The sequence below is a fragment of the Cucurbita moschata genome, unplaced genomic scaffold, assembly GCF_002738365.1.
Source record: "Cucurbita moschata cultivar Rifu unplaced genomic scaffold, Cmos_1.0 Cmo_Scf00017, whole genome shotgun sequence".
Lineage (NCBI taxonomy): Eukaryota > Viridiplantae > Streptophyta > Magnoliopsida > Cucurbitales > Cucurbitaceae > Cucurbita > Cucurbita moschata.
The window spans coordinates 1,254,847-1,268,792 of record NW_019268533.1 but is presented as its reverse complement, the minus strand read 5'-3'; the positions used below and the strand labels follow the sequence as shown (position 1 = coordinate 1,268,792).

Here is a 13,946-nt window from a genome sequence, read left to right as displayed (position 1 = left end):
GAGTTAGGCAATGAAATATTAATTTGATATTATTTATTTTTATTAAGTAGCGTCTTATCTCTCTTCATTCTTTCAATATTCAAAGATTATATACTCTCTTCATTCTTTCAATATTCAAAGATTATATACTTCAATACAAAACTCGATCAACCCAACCATGATTTATTATTTAATAAGGGTTGTTTGAGTTAAAAAATTTACAACTCAACCCAATTCAACCTGATTAAATTTTTCGAGTCATCAGATTTTATGAACAGCTGTGCTTACAAGCCTCCTAACCTTTAGATAATGCATGGTTTGTGAGTTTTCGAGTCGAGATGGAGATCAATGAATCAGAGCCGGAGTGATGGAAATAGTACTAGGATTATACAAAGTTGAAATCTTGTAGCAACAAACTAAAACCCAAACACAGGGAAAAAGGAAAAACTAGCAGCCACTCCATTCCCCATGCATTTATTTCACAAACTTCACACTTCACACGTTAACTTTTAAACTATTTCATTATTTCACCCCATCCCCACGTCGTCCTACGGCTTTGCGCCCTCCACCACTTCACCGGCGTAGCTGCAGCACCTGTACCCGCATCGTCCATACCGGCAACCCCTTCCATACCCACCTCCGCCACCGTACCCACCACGTCCACCATACCCACCTCGACCACCATACCCACCTCGACCACCATACCCACCACGACCGTACCCACCACGCCCGCCATAACCTCCATCATATCCTCCATACTTGGCATCCTCTACGCCATTGGTCTCCGCCGTGGCTTCTACAATATATCATCATTAAAACAAACCGACGTTAGAACATAAAGATTTAAATGGAATAAATAAATATTTCACGAACTAACCGTTCTCCTTCTTTGTGGAGGTCTCTGCGAGGTCTCTCGCGGCCACCTCCGAAGAGATAAGGAGAACGAGGGCGAAGAGAAGACCGAGAAAAATAAAGGCCTTGGAACTCATTTTTGTGTTTAGGAAGAGACTAAATTTTGAAGACGGGATGAGTAAGATTTGCATCTTTGTAGATGTATTTATAGGTGCAAAAAGACTCGAATTCAAACCATGGCTATTAAAGACGGACCCATAAATTAGTTGGGTGTTGATAAGCTGATTCGTATTAAGAAGGCAAATTTAGTCAGCCCTCTTCAAAAATCTTATCTTTAGAGCGAGCAAAATAATAAGTCAAACTCTTAACTAACGTCCTCTCCAAAAGAAAAAGCTTAAGATTTTGTGTTCCGAATATAAAATATGAGGTTAAAAATCAACAATAGATCAATCGAGAAGGGAAAATCTTTTGTGCTAGAGAAGCTTTGTAGAGATCGAGGAGCAATTAGTGATGCTGCTCGTACTCACGGTGTCAAATGATTCAGAAAGCTTTGTAGTATATAATGACGCTTTAGACAAGAATCTATGATTATCTATGCTTCCGGCCAAGAGAGTAGAAGGATTAAATTTGGATAGAACCCAACCCCAAAAATTATTTTTGAGAGATGATTTAATGAATTTATAATTAAAAAAATATATATTTAATTACTAAATTAAAATAGTTTCTAAAGAGAAAAAAAAAAAAAAAAAGCACATGAGGACAATGTTGTTGAATAGCTTTCCTTCAACCAAGTTGGACAGGGATGTTTCAAGTGGAAAAACAATGTACCAAATATTATCTAAATTTATAATAATATTTTTCTTTCATTATATTTATTGTATTTATATTAGTGTTATTACGAAATCAAAATCGTCTAGTATTCAACATGAGTATAACTAAATTTCTTAAAAATGGAAGGTTCAATCTGTGTTTCCTAAAAAAAAAAGGTTCGGTACAAGATATTGACAAATTCATATGACAATCAATTTATGTAACGATGACTGACATAAATTTCATGAACACTCTCGAAATCTCTCGAAATCTAACACCAACACGAACATTCTCTCTCTAGACCCAACAATCAATCAATTGTCGGGAGGCGATTACCTTACAAATGGTTAGATTTATTCAATTTTAATCTTTATCGTTTCTATGGTCTATTTCCATCTACCAATTTTCAATAAATCTTAAATTTAGTTATTTAAAGTTAATTTTCATCTGAATTAAATAAATAATAATAATAATAATTTTCACACACAAACTAATTTCAAAATTTTAAAATTAATTGAAAGTATATAAACTAAAATTAGATATTTAAAAGTATAGAAACCCAAAACCAAAATACAAATTAAAATTTTTGATCTCGAGATTGAGAACATATACGTAAACCAGTATAACGATAAAAAATTGAACTATCCTAATATTATTCGTGTTTCATCGAACTATCATCGTATCATTATCATCATTCAAGAATAGATGAGTATGAGAAAAATGTAAGAGTTTAGGATAGGTATTGGGAGAGAGGGTAATTGGCTCATGGGTAGATTGAAGTGTTGATATTTGTAGGTCTTTTTCATCTCTGATTTGTGTCTGCAAATGAGTGATGATATGGGGCGATGAGTTAAAGTTGGATATTAAATGCTTGGGGCACCATTGTCAAACTTTCAAATTGGCATATTCATTGTGCAATTCAGAGGTGGATCCTTCGCATTTATGGCGTGGGGTCTAATACTCATCTCTCTTCATCTCAGCCCAAACCTTCTTTAGGTACATACTAATTTGGATGTTCTCAGAGCTCACTTTTCTGTAATTTGAAAGATATCTTTAAAATTATGCTTTCGAACTTTCAATTTTGTGTCTGATTAATTTTCAAACAACATCAACACAAAACTAAAAGAAATAATCTTATTTGTCTAATACATACGTAAAATGTTTGAAAAGAATTTTGAATAGGTTCACAAGATATTTAAATAAAACTATATTTATAATTTAATTTAATCCTATATTTTGGTATGAAAATTTTTTAATCCGTGTTTAAACTCTTACAATGTTTTTTTTAAAAACTGTTGTAAACAGCAGTAGACGTGTTTTCTTATAGTGGTTTAATGGCTGAGCTTAGTGATCAAATATTTTATGCAACTATTTGTGGGTTGATGGAGTCTTCTTCAAAGTGTTTTTTTCGTGCCTACGTAGATACTGAAATTTTCATTGCATCTTTCTAATTTAAAGCTTCGAGATGAATGTATGAAATAATGGCCCAAACAACGCTTGAAATACTTCAAAAGGGAAGTTAAGATATCAAATTTGGTTGGTGTGCTGGGACAAAGGCGGGTTTGAATGCACTTAATAGCACGCATAATATGAACGCAGTTAATACTCTATGGAGAGGTAGAAGAAAAATGAGCATAGATAAAAAGATTTTATATCAAATGGATGAAGATTAGCAATGTAGGTCGGCATTGATTTTATGTCACGTTTAATAGTTTTTGTTCTTTGAAACTTTTATGCGAGATTTTGATTTTATTTATAATGAATAATTAGTTGAGCTATGTTTAAATTGATTAAAAAAATTATATTAAAATTAAGATTTTAATGTTACCATTTAAGACCATTCTTTTTTTTTATAACCAGTTGATTTTTTATTTTTTGTTTTAGATTTTTAAAAAATATGTTTGAAAAAAAGTTTTTAATATTATTTTTTACAAAAAAAAATTGTTTTAATTTTAAAAATAATTAGTAAATATAAAGCTTATAACTATTTTTGTTTTTTATTTTCTATTTTTGAAATTTTACTAAAAATTTAAATAATCCTTAAAATAAATAAAAAAAACAAATATATAAAGTTTAAAAATTGAAAGGGCAATTAGTATCAAAAGGGTAAAGGAGCTTAAATAATTGAACTAGTCATCAATATTTTTAGCAATTATTATAATTAATTTGTTGAAATGAATAGTTTTCAATAATGATTGAATTATACTTTTATTTTATTTTTAATAATGATTGAATTATACATATATTTGTATTTTACAACACACACCCTCAATGAAAATTGAATAAAAGAATAATAGATAATCCTTGAAATGTATTATTTAATAAAAATAAATTACATTTTGAATATTTACATAAGTCATAGACTAATAAATATTTAAGTAAATGTGAGGAAACTTTAGCAATTAAGACACCTTTATTTCTTTAACAAAATGTAATTTGGTTTGGGGCCATGCTCGTTTATTTTATTTAATAAGATTTAATAGTTATTGAATACGATTCAATTATATATAAAGTTTTAAATATTTTATTTATGTAATTTTTGTTAAGAGTGAGTCCCACGTTGACTAATTTAGAGAATGGTCATGAGTTTACAAGTAAAGGAATACATCAACATTGGTAGGAGGTAGGAGGTCGTCTGGGAAAGCCTATAACAAAGCCATGAAAGCTTACATTTACTCAAAAAAAAAATATATATCTAAATTAAAAGAAAATAATTTAGAATTTTATTTTATTACAAAAAAAAACCAATGCATGGAAACTTTTTGGTGAAGAAAACCCCAATGAATGGAAGAATCAGAGTTGGAAGTAGAAATATTAAGAACCTTCCAAATTTGCACCATAGTTTCAACCATTTTTCTTGTTTTTATCAGCCGACCAACCCCTCGCCATGCAATTCCATTCTTAGTTTAAACTCATTGCCAAACAAACCAACGGCGGGGAAAAATGGTAAGAAATGTTATTTTTTAATAAATAATTAAAATATATTAAATATCATAATTTAACTTCTTAGCAGAGGCGTTTTAATATCCTGGACGATACATAATAGGCCAAAAAGAATAATATTTGCTAGTAATGAGTTTGAGCTATTATAAATGTCACTAGGAGGTGAGTCAGCGAAGACGCTAGGCCCCAAGAAAGTGGATTGTGAGATCCCACATCGATTGGAGAGAAGAATGAAACATTTGGTTCGTTATAAAGTGTAGAAACTGTTGAGGATTATTGGGAGTGAGTCCCACATTGGTTAATTTAGTGAAAGATCATGGGTTTATAAGTGAGGAATACTATCTCTATTGGTACGAGACTTTTTGGTGAGCTCAAAGTAAAGTGACGGGGGCTTATATTAAAAGTGTGAGACTGAGGTGAAAATTAAGTATAATTTAGTGATTTGACCAAGAAACCAACGGCTCAAAACCTGAAAAGACTGAAAACACCCTTGAACAACGTGCAAAAAGTCTCTGTCTAAAGCACAATTGACATAAAGGTCTCTGTTTCCGAGACCTCTATATATAATAAACGATTTTCACTTAATTCCTTCACAAGTTCTTGAATATTTCCTTTGTGTTCTTGGAAGAGGTTCAAAATGAGCGTAGAAATCTTGGACAGTGCTACGATCGTGAGCTTCGTGGAAGACGAAGAGGCATTCAGAGCGACAATTACAGAGCATTTCAGGGAGCTTGACATGGACAGAGATGGGGTTCTTTCGTACGGAGAGATGCTGAAGGAGTTGCAGAGTCTTAGAGTGTTGGAGACCCATTTTGGAGTGGATGTGAAACCCGACCCGGAAGAGCTTTCCTCTGTTTATGCATCGTTGTTCTCGCAGTTTGATCGGGACTGCAATGGGAAAGTTGATCTGGGTGAGTTCATGGCTGAAACCAGGAAGATGATGCTGGCCATGGCTAATGGTATTGGCCTTTCTCCTGTTCGAATGGTGTTGGAAGAGAATAGTTTCTTGAAGAAAGCTGTGGACAGAGAATCAACCAAACTCGCTGTTGCTTGATTGTTTCGATGGAAGGATACTCATCTCATGAGATCCTAACAAAATTTTGAGTCCGTTCATCTTGTTCCTCAGTTTTTACATTTCAATGACTAATTTGTTGAACTTCGCTTATGAGTTCTTTAATTTTACGAAACCAGAGATGTCCACATGCATAAGTGAGGAATACTATCTCCATTGGTGTGAGGCCTCTTCAAGCAAACCCGTGAAAGCTTATGCAGTGGACAATATCATATGATCGTGGAGAGTCGTTCATTTAACAACTTTGTGATAATATTTGTTAAAACTATCACACTTAAGCTGAAAAAGTTAGTTATTTATAATCATTTATATAATTAAAAGTCAAAGATCAATGGTCAAATATGATACATTCTGTAGTTGAAGACTAAATAAATATTTTCAATAATGTAACACTTATATAATCGAGAGTCAAATATGATGTAATGAAAAGACTAAATATCATCTTCTCTCTTCCAGCTTCTTATTTCGATTTTTTTTTGGCACCGCACACAAAAATAGTTAATACACATATAGTAACATTTCTAGGGTGTCATAAGACTTCAAACTTCAAATGCCACAATGTAATAAATATTTTATATAAAAATGTAGGGAGTCTCAAGTTCGCTAGAAATATTTGGAATAACGTAACCAAGTTAACTTTTAAAAGTATTTAAAAATTACAATTTCATCCTTATAATCGGGAAGGCTTATTTACAATTGGATCCTTGTAATTAGGAGGAAGACTTATTTATTAGGTTTTATTCGACCAAAATCATAAGGACTAAATTATTAATATAACCTAAAAATTTTGAAAATTACATTGAAGGAATATGCTTCACTTTTAAAAAGGGTTTTGGTGGCACAAAAATGGAATAATATCTTTATTTAACTTTTCCATTTTTAATTAGTATTTCAAAAAATGGCCATGGTAAATAATTTCCTTTCCTTTTATTTTCTAAAATACTATTTTTTAATTTTTTTTATAGTAAATAGAGAAATATGATTAATTTAAATTTAACCCTCATTTTTAAATATAATTCCTATTGAAACAATATATACTAATTTTTAAAACTTAAAAGCTAAATATTTCTACATAGTTTCAATATTTAAAAAATAAATATATTTACTAGTTATAAATAAATGAAATGTTAATTTTGTGTATCGGTTTTGATATATATAGTAAAACTTTTTTCTAGTGTATGCTAATTTTCTCGAGAATTTTTTACAATATTTTTTTTCATTTTATAATTTGTTACGACCGCAAAATTTAGGTTTTTCTCTCTATACATCTTATCTTAGTTGTAATATTCCTTTAACTCTAAGATTTTTGTCAGCAAAATACTCTAAAAAGCTTATCCTTCTAATAACTACTGAAGACTAACTTTTTAACTTTTTTACTTTTAAAGTTTTAAGAATCAAATTAGGATCGAGACGAACTAAAACATGTTTTTTTTTTTAAAAAAAAAATGTCGGGTGCGAGAAATATCTATATTAAATTTGTTAAAATTGCTTTTGTTAAGTTATAAATTCAAAATTAATTTTAATTCGGTAAAATTTATCTTATATATAATCAAATATTAGATTGATTTTAAGCATATTTCCTTTCAAACATTCTAAAGCTAATTGCATCGACTTCTCATCGTGTTGACTTTACGACCTTACTTCAGTACTTCAATTTTGTATTAAATTCGATTGGAACATACTTTTTCACGTCCGTTAAATCAAGATTTGCCGTCAGAATCTTCATCACTGGCACTTCCCACTGGTTCTGCCGGTGAGAAAAATGGGCACAGAGAGAGCACTGATGGCTCTGAGGCCTATTTATATGGAAGCTTGGCCCATCCTTCTGCTCATCAGAGACCCATATCAGAGGCAGCTGAAATGAGTGTGGAAATATTGGACAGTGAAACCATCGTCAACTTTGTTGAGGACGAGGCAGCCTTTGGTGCCTTCATTAGAGAACGCTTTGCTCACCTTGACACCAACCATGATGGCCTCCTTTCTTATAGCGAGATGCTAGAGGAGTTGCAGAGCCTGAGGGTGACACAGAACGACTTTGAAATTGACGTGAAGCTTGACCCAGATGAGGTTTCTTCTGTTTATAGTGCTCTGTTCTTGCAGTTTGATCGTGACTTGAATGGAACAGTTGATCTGGATGAGTTCAAGACTGAGACCAAAAGGATGATGCTTGGGATGGCTAATGGGATGGGGTTCTTGCCTGTTCAGATGGTGCTGGAAGAGGGCAGCTTGTTGATGAAGGCTGTTGAGCGTGAAACTGGTGTAATGGCCACTTGAGCGTTCTGATTGCTATTACATGAATCGCTGTGTACTTGGTGTGGTTGTAAATTCATGAATCAATTCAGATGAGTGAGGTTCTTCTTAACTGAAATAAAACATGTTTTTCCTTTTTCAGCTTGATTCTATAGCGCCATGTGAACCATATTTTCTACTTGAAAATAGATAAGAGTTTTTACAAGAACATGGAAATTTCATGTAACGGCCCAAGCCCACCGTTAGTAGTATCTGGATAAGTTTTAAAATTGTGAGGTTGACCGCTACACGTAACAGGTGAAAATTGACAATATCTACTAATAGTAGGCTTGAACTATTGCAAATGGTATTAGAGCCAGATATCGAGTGATGTGCCAACAAAGAGGCTGAATCCCAAAAGGGTGGACCCAAGCACAAGGACGCTGAGCCTTGAAGGGGTGGATTGGGAGTCCCACATTGATTAGAGAAGGGAACGAATGCCAGCGAAAACGCTGGGCCCTGAAGAGGGTGGATTGTGAGATCCCACGTCAGTTGGGGAGGAGAACAAAACATTTTCACAAAGGTGTGGAAACCTCTCCCTAGCAGACGCGTTTAAGGGAAGTCCGAAAGGAAAAGCCCAAAAAAGACAGTATCGGCTAATGGTAAGCTTGAACCGTTACATTTCAGGAGCACGAATGAAGCAGAAGATCCTTTCATCAAACAAATCTAACATAGATTTTAACAAATTTCCAGAATTAAGATCCTCCTTCCAGACTTGAGATAGAACAGCTGACCTTTTAAGAAATTGATCATCATGCTTGCCCTTTCTTGCATCTGTGGAGAAGATGTAGACAAAACCAGATTGGGCTTGCCAGAGGGAGCTGGAACGTTGTTCCTTCCATTTGAAATGCCACTGATTTAGTTAGCATGACACCCATTGCGCAATCAATTACCATCTTCTCGAGGGGCGCCCGCCCTTCTAAGCAGTCTGCATTTGTTCCATTCAAAGAAAGTTGCAAGATCTTACTTGGGAAAGTGGTGGTGATAACTCTTGTACTGGACCTACTGATAACAAGCTCCTTGGATAGCATGCTTAACTCGTAATTTGATATCAACTGGAAGTCATTGTGAGATCCCACGTCGGTTGAAGAGGGGAATGAAGCATTCTTTATAAGAGCGTGGAAATCTCTCCCTAGCAGAAGTGTTTTAAAAGCTTGAGGGGCAAAGAGGACAATATCTGTTAGTGGTGGGCTTGGGCTGTTACAAATGTTATCAGAGCCAGACGTTGGGCGATATGCCAGCGGTGAGGCTAAGCCTCAAAGGAGGTGGACTGGAGAGTCTCGCATCGTTTGGAGAAGGAAACAAGTGCTAACGAGGATGCTGGGCCCCGAAGGAAAATGAAACATTTTTTAGAGGGATGGAAATCTTTGTCTAGCAGATGCGTTTTAAAACTTTAAGGGGAAGCCCGAAAGGAAAAGTCCATAGAAGATAATCTCTGCTAGTGGTAGGTTTACGCTAGGCCAGGCCTTTATAACTTCGGTTGCAAAGGAAAGAGGAAGAAACAATAGAGAAAAAACATATCCAATTCTATCTTCCAGTTGGAAGTATTATAAGAAATCTAAACATGGGAGAGGCTTTTGAACATTAGCAGAATCCTCCAAAAAAGTGTAGGAAAGTTGCACTAAGATCATGTAACTAGAGATGTCCAAAGGGTGGGACGGGGACGGGGGACGAAGAGTCCTTCTCCATTCCCATTTTCGCCTCCTATTTCATTCTTCATCCGTTCAATGGAGACTCCCTCTCGCGTTTGGAACAGGTTATTGCAGGTTAAATAGACATCTTTACCAATGATAAAACCTCAATTCAATGCTTAGAGCAACCAAACTTACCCTTCATCTCTTGATTTCAATAACTACAGTTAGGGCTTCATTCGGGTCCTTGAACACCCACCCCTCTTGATGAAATGTTTCTTCTTCAAAACCAACAAAACACGCAAATATCTGCTACGTGCTAACAACTAAAAGGGCTGCTACCGAAATTTCAGTCATTTACATTTTGGGTATCCAAATAAAACTACCTATTGGCCTGCCTTGTGAGTCAAAACAATCAAAATCTTAGTCAGATTTGAGACAAACCTTCTACCGGAGCATGTTCTGGTAGCCTGTTCACCTTCCTTTGCTAGCCAGTGCCATAAAGCTGCTGTATCATGACAAGTTCTTCACAATGGGGGCGTCAATACCTACACTTGTGCCCTTAGTTTTAAGGGAGGATTTGGATTTTAGGGGAACTAAACATTATTTGACGAGTAAAACTAAACATTATTTATAAAGGTGTGGAAACCTCCCCTACAAGAGTTATTTTAAAAATTTTGGGGGGAAGCTAGAAAGAAAAAGTCCAAATGGGACAATATCGGTTGACGGTGGACTTGAGCTATTACAAACGGTATCAAATCTAGCCACTGGGTGGGTGATGTGCCAACAAGGATCTTGGGCGGATTGGGAGGTCTCACATGGATTGGAGAAGGGAACGCCACATGGATTCGTTGGGGGAAGTGAACAAAACATTTTTAATAAATGTGTGAAAATCTCTGTAGGACACTTCTTTAAGAGAAAAACGAAACGTTTTTAATAAAAATGTGGAAATAGACCTATTTTAGAGATCTTGAGACTTTATAGATGTTACAAGTCAAAGGACTGAATTGAAAAATTTCAAACTACAAGGGACTGAAGTGAAAAGGAACCAAATTAAGAGAGGGAGATAGTTAATTTAATGGGAGGAGGAAAAAAAAGTTATGAAAAAGAAATAGACATATCCCCATCGGCAAGCAAACCTTTTTTGGTTGATGAACGCAGTGTGTTGTGTTGTGGCAGCCATGTGCAAAAAGTTATCTGCAAAGCAATTAAACTCTTGCCATCTAATCCTTTACTTTTTTCTTTAGCTTCCATTATTTCGTTTGAGATTTAAGGATCCCATGTCCAGCTCTAAAGGGCATGCTCTTGTGGATTGATTATTTTCTCTGCGGTTTTTTTTTAACAATTTGCTTCCAACTCCCCTTTTTCACCTTTATAACACTCTGCCCCATTTGCAGCGTCTCTTAGTTGTGTCAATTACTTTCGGGTTCTCTCTCTCTGCATGACTTTCAGCACCGCAAAGACTAAAACAAGCTGTTTTTCGGTCGATTTTGATTCTGGGTTTTCTCTGTTTTGCTGAGTGAAATGGGAATTAAAGGAGAATTGGTTAGGAATGTGTTCTTGAGGAACCGTTCTTTCAAGACCCATGAGAAAAATGTAAGATGGGTTTTTGGTTTCTGTCAATTTTCTTTGAATTCTTTTTTTTTTCATTTCCGTCAGGTGTTTGTTGAAATGCCAAGCTGAATGTTCTTCCCCTTTTCCGTTGTTCTTAACTTGATTTCATATTTCGTTTCATTTGTATCCCAATTGTTTGTTTTCTTTGGGTGAATTGCTGTCGTTTTGAATTCTGATCCGATTTTCTCAGACGCGGAACAACAATTCTGTGGAAAGGAAAAAATGGCACTCTGTTAGATCTTACCTATGTGGAGACGAGTACAATTCAGTTCTTGTGGAGGAAGATGCAGCATCCATTAGAAGCTCTGAAGCAACTGTCACACAGCCTGTTTTGGAGCTTGAGATCTCAACACAGAAACAAGAACCTGCAATGGAGGTTTTCGATTTAGGCTCCCAATTGAAGCGCCAAGAACAAGCAGCACTCCTCATCCAGTCAGCATTTAGAAGCTTTCTGGTCATTTTAACACTTTTTCTTCGTGTTAAACATTTGGATCCCAAAATTTTTTATTTAGCAAACTAAACTGGAAGTGCAAACTTCTTGAGCTTTGTAGCGAAGAGGATAGATATGAACTTTGTAAATTGATGAATTTGAATTGCAGGCTCGGCGTCGGGATGCCGAGATCGAATGGACGAATAGTGATAGCAAGAAGGAGATCACTGAGGGAATAGAAAGTCCAAGCAGAGAGTCTCTAAGCACGTCTATTGAAGTTCAGACTGGGAATTCTGAAGCTTTCTCTGTTCAAGATGAAAGAATTGTTCTTTCCAACCGAATGCAACAGAAAACCAAAACCCAATTACATAAGCTGAAGGTTGAAGACGACATTTTCTCTGCGTAACTCGTTGAATGTTATCTGGATCTAATTAGGGAAACGTTGAAAGTTTCATAGTTATTGAAAATATTAATGATCTTTTGTAACTCGTTTCGCCCTCTGGATTTTGTAGGAAGAATGGGATGATAGCACAGTGAGTAGCAATGTAACAAAAATGAGGATTCAGAACAGGCTAGAAGCATCAACCCGACGTGAACGAGCACTGGCTTACGCTTTCTCGCAACAGGTACAATTATGATAAGTTCTTAGAAAATAAAGTAGTTGGATTGGTTGGTGTAATAATTCTGGTTACTCCTGTGTTTTAAGCTACGAATCTGCTCGAAGAGAAAACACTCGAAATCCGATGCCATAGAAGCGAACATGAGCTGGAGCTGGCTGGAAAGGTGGATGGCCACCCGCCTTCCTGAAGGCTCCTCGGTCGAAACTCACACAATGAAGCCATCGGAAGGGATTGACAACAATCCGAGATTGGTGATAAGCCAAAGACTCTTTGATATTGGTGCAGAAGAAAAGGAAAGCTGCGGATCTAATGAGGTATCTGTACGATCTTTTAACTTCTCCGCTGATGCATTGAAGAGCAGATCAAAGGGTTCAAGTTACGTTTCAAGGAGCAAGACTGTACCAAGCCTTCAGCTTAATAATGAAGATTTTACGAAGGTACATCATCTGGATCCAAAGCATTTTATTGAGACTAGTAGAAATCCAGACTTTTCAAACGCTTAAATGCACTTTTGTTGCACTTAAAAAATAGTTTTTTTTAAGCACTTGGACTGTTCACTCACAAAACAAAACTTTAAACACTTTTTGTACACTTAAAGAACATTTCATCACTGTTTAGAAGTTCATTTGAAATAGGCCTAGAATCATATTGGATGTTTGCCGAACTTCTAAGGATCGAAACGGCTAAAACTCACGACTCTCCAGAATGGTATGATATTGTCCACTTTGAGCATAAACTCTCGTGACTTTGCTTTTGGTTTCCCCAGAAGGTCTCGTACCAATGGAGATGTACTCCTTACTTATAAGCCCATGATCATCCCCTTAGTTAGTCAGTGTGGGACTCCCTCCCAATAATCCTCAACATATACAACCGCGGAGTCGAATAGTAAATCGTAGAGACCAAAGACCAAACCAATGATCTTCAACTCCGAGGCCCATAATTCTCTGTTTTTCATTGTATCTTTCATTGTATCTTTCTTGTTTCTTCTCATCTGACATTTGAAATGCATAAATATTCATTAAGGTGAGCAATGGGGATTGGGTAGCAGAGACTGAAAGAGATAAAAGGAGCAGACAAAGGCAAGCTGGGGGCAGAGGAGAAATCAAATGTAACGATGCATATATCAACAGTTCTCCAAGTTCCTCTCCTGTTGAATCCAGAGTCGGTGTGTAATTCTGGAAATTGAAACCTTTTAGTTTATCATCTTTGATGCTATTTATGTTAAGCCAACCCCTTGTATATTAAGGATAAGAGCTGTCATAAACAGTTCTAGCTTTCCCAGCTTCAAGGCCAATGATTTGCTCTGGATTAAAAGGCTTATTATAGTCCTTTGTTAGTTCATACTGATAAACACTATTGAAGCAAATTGTGCAGATATCGTAACTATTTTGTACATTTAGCAATGACTGTATGGATATCTATAGAAGTGTGGTACGAGGACATCTTGGCAGCTGGTGGTTAAGAGTAGGCTTCTCTTTAATGATGCTTTCAGGCCAATAACATCTAGATCTTATCAATGTCTTCATCTTTAACTCTGTATATAAGCCTCACCACCACCTTCATCATCACCAGCCTACCCCGAGCAGTACCCTCATTAAGACGCGTTCTCTGGTAGCTCACGGTAAAGCTTTCAAAAGCCTAGCTTCATCAGGCATGTATTTGAGAATCATATCAGCCTGAAGTCCAACTGAATATGATACCCCCAG

The 13,946-nt window shown here is 35.6% G+C and overlaps 4 protein-coding genes and 1 long non-coding RNA gene across 6 annotated transcripts; 4 read left to right on the top strand and 1 right to left on the bottom strand.

The window, feature by feature from the left end:
- Positions 1-344: 344 nt before the first annotated feature.
- On the bottom strand, positions 345-1,025 carry LOC111455223 (cold and drought-regulated protein CORA-like). Of its 2 annotated transcripts, XM_023096803.1 has the most exons (3): positions 857-1,025; positions 704-775; positions 345-670 (listed from the first exon to the last, which is right to left on the bottom strand). In XM_023096803.1, the coding sequence occupies exons 1-3, from the start codon at positions 1,020-1,022 to the stop codon at positions 528-530; spliced, it is 381 nt and encodes a 126-aa protein (XP_022952571.1). In that variant the 5' UTR covers positions 1,023-1,025; the 3' UTR covers positions 345-527. The 2 variants fall into 2 exon arrangements, with proteins under 2 accessions (XP_022952571.1, XP_022952570.1); XM_023096802.1 differs by having other exon boundaries at positions 345-775.
- A 3,165-nt stretch (positions 1,026-4,190) lies between these two features.
- Positions 4,191-9,356, top strand: LOC111455226. Its single transcript, XR_002712556.1, has 3 exons — positions 4,191-4,264; positions 6,485-6,491; positions 9,344-9,356. It is a non-coding gene; the product is annotated as an uncharacterized LOC111455226 (long non-coding RNA).
- Positions 5,161-5,749, top strand: LOC111455222. Its single transcript, XM_023096801.1, has one exon. It carries the CDS (start codon positions 5,222-5,224, stop codon positions 5,636-5,638), a length of 417 nt encoding a protein of 138 aa, XP_022952569.1. The 5' UTR covers positions 5,161-5,221; the 3' UTR covers positions 5,639-5,749.
- Positions 7,396-8,051, top strand: LOC111455224. Its single transcript, XM_023096805.1, has one exon. It carries the CDS (start codon positions 7,517-7,519, stop codon positions 7,928-7,930), a length of 414 nt encoding a protein of 137 aa, XP_022952573.1. The 5' UTR covers positions 7,396-7,516; the 3' UTR covers positions 7,931-8,051.
- Positions 9,357-10,685: 1,329 nt separating the features above from the next.
- Positions 10,686-13,756, top strand: LOC111455216 (protein IQ-DOMAIN 1). Its single transcript, XM_023096797.1, has 6 exons — positions 10,686-11,172; positions 11,381-11,644; positions 11,790-11,999; positions 12,133-12,246; positions 12,327-12,677; positions 13,264-13,756. The coding sequence occupies exons 1-6, from the start codon at positions 11,101-11,103 to the stop codon at positions 13,411-13,413; spliced, it is 1,161 nt and encodes a 386-aa protein (XP_022952565.1). The 5' UTR covers positions 10,686-11,100; the 3' UTR covers positions 13,414-13,756.
- Positions 13,757-13,946: the final 190 nt, after the last annotated feature.